Raw genomic sequence first — 12,728 nt, forward strand, 5'->3', positions numbered from 1 at the left:
CGCTCCGCCCCCGCGTGCTGGACTTGACCTCCGCCCGGCACCCTGGCGTAAGGGTGATTGCCACATCTCGGATTCGCCGCGGGGCAACTACCTGGGAAAACCGCAGACTGGGCAGTGAAAGACTGCATCCGGCAACCGGATGCTGGGTTCTGTGACTCCAGGAAAAGGGGCTTCTGGGCCCAGGGAGGTGCGCGGGCCGGGGACTCGGCGCTTGCAAATACACACTCAAGACTGCAGACAGTAAATCAATTTTATTTGTGTTCACAGAACATACTGGGCGATCCCGACAGTCGCCTCGTGACAGCCCACCAACCCCCAACCCTCTACCTCGCAGCCGCCCTAAAGGCGACTTCAAGAAGATGGAAGGATCTCACGGATCTCATTCCTGACGGTCCGCCGAAGTCTCACACAGTAGACAGACGGAGTTGAGATGCTGGAGGATGCAGTGTCACCTCCTAAACTTACGACCCACCACCAGACTTCATCCCAGCCGGGACGTCCTCCCCCACCCGAGTCCTCCCCATTTCTTCTCCTACTCTGCCGCAGTTCCAGGTGTCCTGCCTCCACCAGTCCCACAAAGCTCAATAAATACCAAGAGACCTGCATTTACAGCAGGGGGAACATCTCACACCCTTGCATAAGTTAAAATAAATATTACGTACACACCTCCATCACCTAGGAGGACGTACATAAATACATATAAATATTAATTAGGAGCAATAAGAAATAAATTAACGACGCTCTCCTTCCCACCGGGCCTAGCCCCAGCTTGGCTGTGCCTCGGTCTCTGTGCGCCTCGGTCCCGCCTCAAGCACCGGGTGGCGTCTCCGCTGTAGTGTTCTGAGTTCAAGTTGCCTCGGAAGTCCCAGTTTGGGATACGCTCTCGCGCACCAGGTACGCCTGGTGTTTCTTTGTGGTTTTTCGGATTCTTTTGGGGGAGTGCGGGGAGTCACAGTTAGAAGGCGGCCGGGTGTTGCTGGAGGAAAGTGCTGAGGTCCAGAGCGTAGTCCGAGGGCTCCGAAGTCAGATTAAAGGGCTCGAGGACGGGGGGCACAGGGGTGGGCGCCGGGGATGCGGCGCTGGGGGTGTCCTCCAGAGGCAGGGGCGCCGGCACACCCTCTTCAGCCATCAGGATCTGGCAGAAGACGACGGTGAGCAGCAGAAAGAGAAGCCTTTTGGCTGGGTTCGGTTCCTCGACTGGCAGCTGGCGCCGGACCTAAGGGGAGACAAAACAGGAGACAGGTCAGGTCGAGGCCTCTGGAGTCGGGTCGTTCCCCAGTGACTCCAGGGCAGCGCACCCCGCGAATGCCCACTTCGGCGATACTCACCACTCGAGGGTAGAGAACCCTGCGGCTGCGCTTTCGGTGCCCGCGAGAGGCGCTCGGGCGCCCGGCAGGGGCCGCTGCGGGCTCCGGGAGAGGGTCGAAGGTGAAGATCTCAGGACCGGAGCCCCGCCGGGGTCCCGGGTTGGCGGAGGGGGCCGGGGTCGGGGCCTGCAGGATGGTCATGGTCGGGTGGCAGCTACGAGAGTGACACATGGTGCGCCGAGCGGAGTGTAAGGCCAAGTGAGGGCCGGCTGCCGGCAGAAGCAATTTATCTGCTCCTGGAAATTGGGCGGGTCCTTCTAACTCCTCCTCCTGCAGCTGGGGAGCGGTTGGCAGCAGCCGGCTGGAAATTCCGACGATTAAACAAAGGGAGTGGGTGGAGACTTGGCACGCACAATCCTAGGCGCCCAACTGCACACTGTGTGTGTGAGTCGTGAGTGGGGGTGGGTGAGATCCTGGGCTGCAAGCACATGTCGGGGCATGTGGCATCTGGAGAGGGGCTCACGACAGCCTAGGAGATGGTTTAGCCACAGGATCCCTCACAGGCCTCAGCACTAGGGAGCCAAGAGGGCTTTTTTTTTTTTTTTTTTTTTTTTGGAGACGGAGGAGTCTCGTTCGGTCGCCAGGCTGGAATGCAGAGGCGTGATCTCGGCTCACTGCAACCCCTGACTCCCTGGTTCAAGCGATTTTCCTGCCTCAGCTTCCCGAGTAGCTGGGAATACAGGCATGCGCCACCACGCCCAGCTAATTTTTGTATTTTTGGTAGAGACGGGGTTTCACCATGTTGGCCAGGATGGTCTTGATTTCCTGACCTCGTGATCTGCCTCGCTCCCTCCGTCTTTCTTCTAGTAGTCTCAAGTTGCTATTGTTGCCATCTTTATGTCCACGAGTTCCCAATGTTTGGTTCCCACTTATAAGTGAGAATGTATGGTATTTGGTTTGCCCGCCTCGGCCTCCCAAAGTGCTGGGATTACAGGCGTGAGCCACCGCGCCCTGCCAAGAGGGCTTTTTATTGGAGATCAGGCCATCCTGCTACAATACTGACCCAGTTACATGCACGCATTCATGCACTTGTAGGTATCCTTAGCATATAAACTCCCCAAGAAGGAAATTGTTACAGAAATAGTCAAGATTAAGGGAGAAATGAACACACTAGCACACAGACACAAACCTGCCTGCCTGAGCACACATGAAGACACACACCGCGTAGCCATACAAAAGAACAAAATTATGTGCTTTGCAGCAACATGGATGCAGCTGGAGGCCATTATCCTAAGCGGATTAACTCAGGAATAGAAAACCAAATACCACACATTCTCACTTATAAGTGGGAACCAAACATTGGGAACTCATGGATATAAAGATGGCAACAATAGCAACTTGAGACTACTAGAAGAAGGACCGAGGGAGTAAGGCAAAAGTTGAAACACTAACTATTGGGTACTATGCTCAGTACCTGGGTGACAGGATCATTCGTACCCCAAACCTCAGCATCATGCAGTATACCTAGGTAACAAACCTGCACATATACCCCAGAATCTAAAATAAAAGTTGGGGGGGGAGGGAAGGATAGAAAGATTATAAAAGTAATACACAATGGTGGGGCATGGTGGCTCTTACCTGTAATCCTAGCATTTTGGGGGGCTGAGGTGGGAGGATCACTTGAGCTCAGGAGCCTGGGCAACATAGTGAGACCTTGTCACTATAAAATAACAACAACAACAATAATAATACACAATTAAATATTATTCAGCCATAAAAAGAATGAAATCCTGGAAAAAAAGGAAAACATACCACATACACATACCAACACACATGTACATGGTAAAGGTGCCAAGACTGCATAGGGACAGTTCAGCAAAACTACTCTCTTAGGAGTGTGCAAAAACATTCACATAAAGGCTGGTACAGAGGGCCACAAATACAAAGGCAATAGGTTAGCAGCCACTGAGATTTGCCCCTTACTGTAAGTCAAACAACCAAATTTATGGGACAAACATTCTAAATTGTGAGACATTATACAAATGTTACAGTAATGGTAATTACTCAACTTAAAGCAGATCCACATTTCCATAACTTCCTTACAGACAGCTGCTCATGGACACAGAATTTAACTTTTTTTTTTTTTTTTGAGACAGGGTCTGGCTTTGTCGCCCAGGTTGAAGTGCAGTGGCATGATCTCGGCTGACTGCAACCTCCGCCTCTTGGCTCAAGCCATCCTCCTACCTCGGCCTCCTGCGTAGCTGGGACCACAGGTGAGCACCACCATGCCTGGCTAATATATATATATACATAAATTTTTGTAGAGCCAGGGTTTTGCCATGTTGCCCAGGCTGGTCTTGAACTCCTGAGCTCAACCGATGTGCCTGCCTCGGCCTCCCAAAGTGCTGGGAGCCACCGCGCAGAATTTAACATCTTTTGAGCATTCACCGGTTTCAGGCGCCCTCTGTTGAGTGTACTACTGTTGAGAGTCCCGAGGCTAGTTTCAGTATAAGTGCTGTGCCATGCAGCTGCCTGAGGAAAGCCAGATAAAGCTAATAATCCAGCCATGAGGGCCTTACCCTCCGGCATGAGGAGGGAACCATGGCCAGGAGAGCTCTCTATCTCTCTGTCTCTCTGTTGCTCTCTGTCTCTTTTTTTGTTACATTGAGTTTCTGCCTGAAGGAAAGGCAAGCTTTCTTGAAGATCCTAAGAAAGGCCGGGCGTGGTGGCTCACACCTGTAATCCCAACACTTTGGGAGGCCGAGGCGGGTGGATCATTTGAGGTCAGGAGTTCGAGATCAGCCTGGTCAACATGGTGAAACCCTGTTTCTACTAAAAATACAAAAATTAGCCAAGCGTGGTGGCGCATGTCTGTAATCCCAGCTACTCGGGAGGCTGAGACAGGAGAATCGCTTGAACTCAGGAGGCAGAGGTTGCAGCAAGCCGAGATCGTGCCACTACACTCCAGCCTGGGTGACAGAGTGAGACCCTGTCTCAAAAAAACCAAAAACAAAACAAAACAAAAAAACAAAAACAAAAACACAAAAACCTAAGAAAACTGAAGGCTAAGTGTTAAGGGGGACCCAAAAGAGCTAGTGTTCACATCTGTCCAATCAATCAGGGGAGGCTTCATGGAAGAGTGGCACTGGAGGTGACCTTGAACAGTGGGTGGGATATGACAAATTCAGATGTGGAGGATGACTGTAAGAATGGAATTAGCAAAGACCTTGAGCTGGAAAAGTACAGGATGTGTTTGGGGAATCACAAGAAAAACAATCTCAGAGTAAGTTTCCTGTAACAGAGTACTGGGAAGTAATAATGGCTGGAAAGGAGTGGAATTGGGCAGAGTGGGGAGAGCAGAGCTGCCAGGTCAGGAGCCTGGGTTTCTTTTTTTTTTTTTTTGAGATGGAGTCTTTCTCTGTCCCCCAGGCTGGAGTGCAGTGGCGCCATCTCGGCTCACTGCAAGCTTCGCCTCCCAGGTTCACGCCATTCTCCTGCCTCAGCCTCGCGAGTAGCTGGGATTACAGGCGCCCGCCACCACGCCCGGTTAATTTTTTGTATTTTTAGTAGAGACGGGGTTTCACCGTGTTAGCCAGGATGGTCTCGATCTCTTGACCTCGTGATCCGCCCGCCTCGGCCTCCCAAAGTGCTGGGATTACAGGCTTGAGCCACCGTGCCCGGCCGAGGAGCCTGGGTTTCACTCTAGACTGTAGAGCTTGTGAGTTGCTGGATGAGATAAAGGGAGGAAAATTCAAGCAGGGAACTGATTGGGATGAGGAGTGATGCTCTGGACGGGGAGAGACTAAGGCAGGAGACAAGAGGCTGTTGGAGGGGCTCAGGTAGATGATAACAAGAGCCTGAGAAGGTGGCCCTAAGAGACATTCCTAGCATAAGATAATCAGAATTGGGCAATGAGCTGGATATCATTAGGGGAAGGGAGCATGGGAGAGGGAGGGTTGCCAACAGCAAGAGGATGAAAAGATCTGAGATGACTCCAGAGATTTGAAATAAATCTGGCTCAGATCTTTCTACCATTTTAAGCCTGGTGCACAAAGTGAATACATATATGATCTCTTCCATTGGAGGCTGTGCCGTACACGTCTTTGTGTCGTACACGTCTTTGTGTCCTCCAGAGAACCCAGCATGGTACCTTGTAGGCAGCAGTTGCTCAATAATCTTATTAAATGCCAGGTGAAATGTACAACTGTAGGTGTGCATGTAGTATTCCCACCTTGGCTGGGTCACACCAAGCTTCTGAGATGTGACTACACTCCTCCAAACCACTCATACAAATGTACAACGTCTTTAGAAAAGCTGGGACAATTCTTACACAGACACCAAACAGGAAACACTTTTCTCCCCTCCCACTTAGGAAACACTTAAAGGGATTTTTCAATCAAGAACATGTAGGAACACAAATAAGAGGACAGGCCACAACCGGCTAGAAATAGATACACTACTGCTCTGTGTACAACTCCTGGGCCTACAAGTCATTTTATTTTATACTCGCTAGTCTTATCTAAATACACAAGATCCCTTCCACATTACACACTTCTTCCTGGCTGGCATAAAACACACCTACTCTGTAAACAAAGGCGCATTACTTTCCCACGCCTGCCTTCACACCTGCCATCATTCTTACATTTACACCCAAGCACAGGGAGCCCACCCCCACCCCCAACATCCTTATTCCAAGGCAACTCGCACGCTACACAATGACCAACATAAACCCATGACTACTTACACATGTGGACAGACCCTCACACTCACATAAACATAAATTGGGAGTAGGGGGAGACAGTGATGGTGGAAGAAAACTAGTGGGTGGGAGAGAGAGAGAAGCACCAAAGGTTAGGAATGCATTGGTTGTTTATGATGGAAAATTTCTCTAGGGCATTAGGCAGAGGAGGGGAAATGAAGGGGATGCCAGGATCTTGTTTTGCCACTACCTCCCACATCTGGAATCTGGGCCTCCAGCTGGGTCTAGTTATCCTCACTGTCCTCCCGGCACAGAGAGACCTTTCTTTGTGGCAAGACCAGAATGGGACAAAGAGAAGACCTGAGAACCCGGACTGCTCACCATTCCCAACCAATCCCATCCCCATTCCTGCTACCCTCAGAGCCCTAGGGCTCTGCTCCTGCTCCTTCCTGCCACGCAGGAAGCTAGGGAAAGGTTGGGGGTGAATCATTAAGCCAATAAGGGGGTGGGGGAGTGCAGGCTAGGGAATGAGTTAAGGCCAGAAAGTGCCAGGGGCTGAGACAAGCAACTGGACTGGCTCCCACTGCCCTGATCCTGGAGAAACAGGCCCTTAGCCTCTTCCATTTCCAGCTCTCCTCCTTATTTCTTTCCCATCTTCCCCCAGATCACCATGTTCCTTCATTTCCCTCGTTTGACTTTTGCCTTGATCCATCACCACCGCTAGCCTCCTTCTCAGCCTCTTGTTTTTCTTCATGACACATATCACATTGGGGGATCATTTTACGTATTTGCTTTTTGCTGTTGTTTGTCCCACCTACTGCAGTATAATCTCCAGGAACGTACAGGGCCATATCTGACCTTTTTCTCATTAGATCTCTGTAGTATCTCCAGTACTTGGCTGTCACCTAGTAGGAGCTTAATAAATATTCTTAAATCTATCTCCTCCAAGGAGCTAAACCTCATCTCCAGAGAGGTCTGTTTATCTAGTCATGTTCCTTTAGAGGCCCCCATGTTTGCTCTTCAAAGAGGAGGTTGGGGGCACTCAGGTGTGGCTCAGGTGATCCGCCGCTGAATCAGGAACAATTGTGCAGTGACGACAGCGACAGCAAAGCCCTGGCCCGCGCCCTTTACAATCCCTGACATAGGAGTGAGTCAGGCCTGCTGCCCCACCTGGTACTGCTGCACTGCTGACCACAGGCCCAGAACGGGGGACGGCAAGAATGGGCACTGGCGGAGGCAGAATGGGCAGGGGAAAGGGAGGCAGAGATTTGGAAATGGGAACATCTGAGAAAGGAAAGCAGGGTGAAGGGACTGTGCCAGGGTCCTGGGGTTAGGGAATGACAAGTGAAAGCTTTTTAGCTGCACCTGGTATTCAGTAGATCCTCAATAACTACTTGTTGACTTGAGATGGGTTTAAGATAGAAAGGAAACATGGAATAGCAAAAAGAACATATTGTAATCTAGTGGTGTTAGAAGAAATTGGGTTTGAGTGCCAGCTCTGCTACTTATTAACTAGGCAATATTGGGCCAGTTACTTAATGTTGCTGAAAATCTGTTTCCTCAATTGATAAATGGGCAAATTGACCTCTAGGTAACTGCAAAGATTAAGAATATAAATGTACTCCTTCTGGGCACATAGTAGGTGCTTCTTGCATGGAGCAGGGGCATTATTATAATTATGAGAAGAGGGACTGCTTTGGAACAGGGATGGGCAGCAGTGAGCCAACCCAGGAATAGGGAACTGGAATGAGAAAATAACCTCTGACTGCTAACATCACTAGGAGATACAAGTTCTCTTTCTCTTTTTACTCTGCCCTCCCTCCGTCTCCATATCAGGCAGGTTTTGTGGCTCTTTATTTTCCAGAGAAGCAAAGACTTCTGCATTCCTAGTTGCTGTTCAACTAATGTGATTTTATTTTTTATGTATGTATTTATTTATTTTTTGAGACAAGGTCTCACTCTCTCACCCAGGCTGGAGTGCAGTGGCATAAACGTGGCTCACTGCAACCTCAACCTCCTGGGCTCAAGTGATCCTCCCACCTCAGCCTCTTGAGTAGCTGGGACTCCAGGCACGTGCCACCATGCCCAGCTAATTTTTATCTTGGTAGAGACAGGGTCTTGCCATGTTGCCCAGGCAGGTCTCAAAATCCTGGGCTCAAGCGATCCTCCTGCCTCAGCCTCCCAAAGTGTTGGGATTACAGGCGTGAGCCACAGACTCTGGCCTTTATTTATTTAAAAAATTTAGTTTGGCTGGGCGCAGTGGCTCACGCCCGTAATCCCAGCACTTTGGGAGGTTGAGGTGGGTGGATCACGAGGTCAGGAGTTCGAGACCAGCCTGGCCAACGTGACGAAACCCCATCTCTACCAAAAATACAAAAATTAGCTGGGCGTGGTGGCGTGTGCCTGTAATCCCAGCTACTCGAGAGGCTGAAGCAGGAGAATTGCCTGAACCAGGGAGGCAGAGGTTGCAGTGAGCTGAGATTGCACCACTGCACTCCAGCCTGGGCGACAAGAGTGAAACTCCGTCTCAAAAAAAAAAAAAAGTCTTACTCTGTCGTCCAGGCTGGAGTGCAGTGGCACAATCTCGGCTCACTGCAACCTCTGCCTCCCGGGTTCAGGCGATTCTCCTGCTTCAGCCTCCCGAGTAGTGCAGGCCACCATGCCCGGCTAATTTTTGTATTTTTGATAGAGACGAGGTTTCACCATGTTGGCCAGGCTGGTCTCGAAAACTCCTGACCTCACATGATCTGCCCCCCTTGGCCTCCCAAAGTGCTGGGATTACGGGCGTGAGCCACCGCACCCAGCAAAAAAAAAAAAAAAAATTTGTTTTTACTCACCACTATACTGACAAGGAACAGGGGATTTTAAACACCCCCTCCCACCTACATTTTAGCTGCAACAATTCTCCAGAGGCATGGGGGTAGAGTGGGGTGGTGAGTTCTAGGCAGCAAGTTAATAAATGATCCCTAAAGATGTTCATCTAGGCTCTAGGAGGCCCCAAATCAGGCCCTGGCTGTTCCCCTGACACAAAACCATGGCAAGAGTTCCGGGAGCACCAAGGCAAGGTCACAAAAGTGGCACAATGACCCTACCCTGGGATGCAGCTCAGCCTGACCCAACCCAACTCAACCCAGCTACCCTGGAGGCTGCTATGAGCTGAGCCGGGAGCTGGGAAAGGGCCCAGCATTCCTGTCCTCCTGCCAAAGCTGGCTTCTTTGGACCCCAGTGTTGTGGCTCCTCCTTTGGTCTTGGTTTCTTTCCCACCAGATTATAACTCCACCAGAGCAGGACTTTATCTATCTTGTGTACTGCTCTATTTTCAGTGCCTAGAACTGTGCCTGTCAATCAATACAGGCTGCTGAAAAGGCTAGAAATACAAGATCGTTGATGTCATTACTGTTGCGGTGTTGTTCCCGTGGGAAGCAGCCTGCATTTCTCTGTAGACAGCTCCAGTGTCAGCCATTGGAGAATTTGATTGAGATTTAAGTCAAAACATAATCATAGGGGAAAAATGCACAACAAATAAAATATTTCCCCTTTTGTCCAGCCTTTTCAGACACCCTGTGTTTACTGGATGAGTTGATCTACAAAGTGAAAGGCATAAATTAAAGGCTGTCTAATGTTTCTCCTCCTCTGAAACCCCATGATTCAGCAGCGTCTCCCATGTGTGCTCAAAAGTTGGACGTGCCTCCGGCCTACCCTCCAAAGCAGCTGCCATAGGCTCTTTTCTTCCAAGGTTGGGAGGGACAGTTCATTCCCCAAGAGGCCTCTCCAGGGGCGGAGGCGGGTGCTGGGGATGGCCTGTCTGCAGCTCCCTGGCCCTACCCAGTGGGGATCGCGTGTCAGTACTGGGGCTTGGTGGGCTGCCAAGGGGTGAGCCCTGAGGCGGTTTTCTGGGAAGGATAGATGCCATGTGTGACTCAGAACCAAGTTAGGGAAAAAACAAGCTCACTCAATCTCTAGCACCCTCTGCCTGGCCTGGCTTTGCCCATGACCTCATAAAAGAGGAAGCTGGGCCGGCCAGACAGTAGCTCTGCTTTCCCTCATGTTTTCTCTCCACGTCTCACGGATTCCCTAGAGTGTCTGGGCCTCAGGCCACTGTCATCCTAGCTCCTGGGCCCTGGCTCTTTTATGACACTTTCCCTTCCCAGACACTTGGTCATTTCTTTCCCCAGGTTGGGAATCCCACCTACCACAGAAGGGGAATTGCACCCAAGGGGAGGTTGCAAATCGCTGTGTTCCTTGGCCCTGCTGAGGCCTCCACTGTCAGCCATGACAATTTGGGTTTGCGCGTGTGACTGCTGTGTCTCTGATACAGACCAAGTGGTGCTGACCCTGGGAGCCTGAATTAATAGATTTCTTGAGAGCTGAGATTCCCTGGTTCAGGAAAGAAAAAGGGGGTACCAAATGACTGGGCAGCCGAGCCACCCTCAGGGCTGCAATATTCCAGTTGGGACCAACTTACCTAGTACTTTTGGCATTCAGAACAGTTCACTACCAAAAAGGCACATTTTATTTTAGTGAAAATGGGACAATCACGGGCCACAAAGAACCTTCCTAACTATTGTTCCTCCAGTTCACCTTCTATACCCCGCAGGGCTTTCTTGTTCAAAGACAGACTTGGCCATGTCCATGCCTGCTTTAGTAAGTTCAGTGGCTCCAAACTCTCTGAGCTCCCAACCCAAATCCAGGCACCTTGCAGGCTTTCTCTTTCAACACCCCCATTGCTTCTTGATGTTGTGGATCTCTAATTTTGTCCTTTTTCTCACAAATGCCAAACTCTTACCCACTGGACCCTATAACCGTTCTATTTCTTTTCCTTTTTCCTCACTATTCTCCTGGGAAAAAACCACTCCTGAACCTGCCATCCAGAATTAGTTCATCTACATTGTATACAAATCTCTCAAAGCATCACACACACGATATTATAGTCATTTGTCTATTTATCTTTTTGATTGCCAGGAGAGGCATGTGCCATTGAGATGCAGCCATCTTAATACTGGTAACCTCTTGACAAGGCCTAAAATTATTATTAAATTGTCATCATTAAAAAAAAAAAAAATCAGTGGCCAGGCACGGTGTCTCATTCCTGTAATCTCAGCACTTTGGGAGGCCAAGGCCGGCAAATCACCTGAGGTCAGGAGTTCGAGACCAGCCTGGCCAACATGGTGAAACCCCATCTCTACTGAAAATACAAAAGTTAGCTGGGCATGGTGGCAGGCGCCTGTAATCCCAGCTACTTGGGAGGCTAAGGCAGGAGAATCGCTTGAACCCGGGAGGCGGAGGTTGCAGTGAGCCGAGATCACACTATCCCACTCCAGCCTGGGGGACAAGAGCAAGACTTCTCAAAAAAAAAAAAAAAAAAATCAGTAAGAAATGTATAAACCAGATATTCTCAACCTATCCCTGTGGGTTGAACTCATCCTGTCTCTGACCCTGAGCCTTTCACATAAAATTTGGTAGTATTTGGTGATACTGCATTTTGTTTTAAAAAGTCAGGTAGATTGAAGTATAATTTAAATACAGTAAAATTCATCCTTCTTAGAAGTAGTTTTTGATGAGTTTTGATAAATGCATATAGTTTGTGTAAAGGCCTCCACCATTATGATATAGTTTTCCATCACCCCCAAAAGTTCCCCACATCCCTTTGTAGTCAGTCCTGTTCCCATCCCCTATAGCAACTGATCAGACTTCTAACCTTACAGTTTTGCCTGTTCTAGAATGTCATATAGATGAAACTACAGGCTGGGCACAGTGGCTCATGCCTGTAATCCCAGCACTTTGGGAGGCTGAGGCGGGAGGATCATCTGAGGTCAGGAGTTCAAGACCAGCCTGAACAACATGGTGAAACCCTGTCTCTACTAAAAATTAGCCAGGTGTGGTGGCGGGTGGCTGTAATCCCAGCTACTTGGGAGGTTGAGGCAGGAGAATCACTTGACCCCAGGAGGTGGAGGTTGCAGTGAGCTGAGATCATGCCATTGCACTTCAGCCTGGGCTATAAGAGCAAAACTCTGTCTCAAAAAAAAGAAGAAAGAAAAAGAAAGAAAGAATGAAAGAAAGAAAGAAAGAAAAGAAAGAAAGAGAGAAAGACACTACAGTAGACACTCCTGTGTCCAGATTCTTTTGCTCAGTATAATATTTTTGTGATTCATCCATGTCATGGCATGATTCAGTAGTTCTTTCCTTTTTACTTCTGGATAGCATTCCATTGTATAAATATACGACAGTTGGCTTATTAATTCACCATTGATGGACATTGTGGTTTTTTCTTATTTTTGGAAATGATGAATAAAGCTACTATGAACATTCATAGACAACTCTTTTTGAAGATATGTATTCTTATTTCTCTTGAGCAGATGTCTAGAAGTAGTATAACTAGGTGCATATTTAGCTTAGTAAGAAATTGCTGCTGCGCCCAGTGGCTCACACCTGTGATCCCAGCACTTGCACCACCACGCCCAGCTAATTTTTGTATTTTTAGTAGAGACAGGTTTCACCATGTTGATCAGGCTGGTCTCGAACTCCTGACCTCAAGTGATCAGTCCGCCTTGGCCTCCCAAAGTGCTGGGATTACAGGTGTGTGCCACCATGCCCAGCCTAAAGGCAGAAGGATTTCTTGAGCCCAGGAGTTTGAGATCGGCCTGGGCAGCATGGAGAGACCTCGTCTCTACAAAATTAAAAAATTAGCCAGGTGTTGTGGTGCGCGCCTGTGGTCCCAGCTA

At 49.3% G+C, this 12,728-nt stretch overlaps 1 protein-coding gene and 1 long non-coding RNA gene across 2 annotated transcripts; one reads left to right on the forward strand and one right to left on the reverse strand.

Annotated features, from left to right (window-relative positions):
* Positions 1-19: 19 nt before the first annotated feature.
* On the forward strand, positions 20-628 carry LOC115832407. Its single transcript, XR_004027903.1, has 2 exons — positions 20-187; positions 268-628. It is a non-coding gene; the product is annotated as an uncharacterized LOC115832407 (long non-coding RNA).
* On the reverse strand, positions 233-1,564 carry IER3 (immediate early response 3). Its single transcript, XM_012503178.2, has 2 exons — positions 1,329-1,564; positions 233-1,216 (listed from the first exon to the last, which is right to left on the reverse strand). Exons 1-2 carry the CDS (start codon positions 1,536-1,538, stop codon positions 956-958), a joined length of 471 nt encoding a protein of 156 aa, XP_012358632.2. The 5' UTR covers positions 1,539-1,564; the 3' UTR covers positions 233-955.
* Positions 1,565-12,728: the final 11,164 nt, after the last annotated feature.

Source organism: Nomascus leucogenys, chromosome 22a (genome assembly GCF_006542625.1).
Source record: "Nomascus leucogenys isolate Asia chromosome 22a, Asia_NLE_v1, whole genome shotgun sequence".
NCBI classification, from domain to species: domain Eukaryota; kingdom Metazoa; phylum Chordata; class Mammalia; order Primates; family Hylobatidae; genus Nomascus; species Nomascus leucogenys.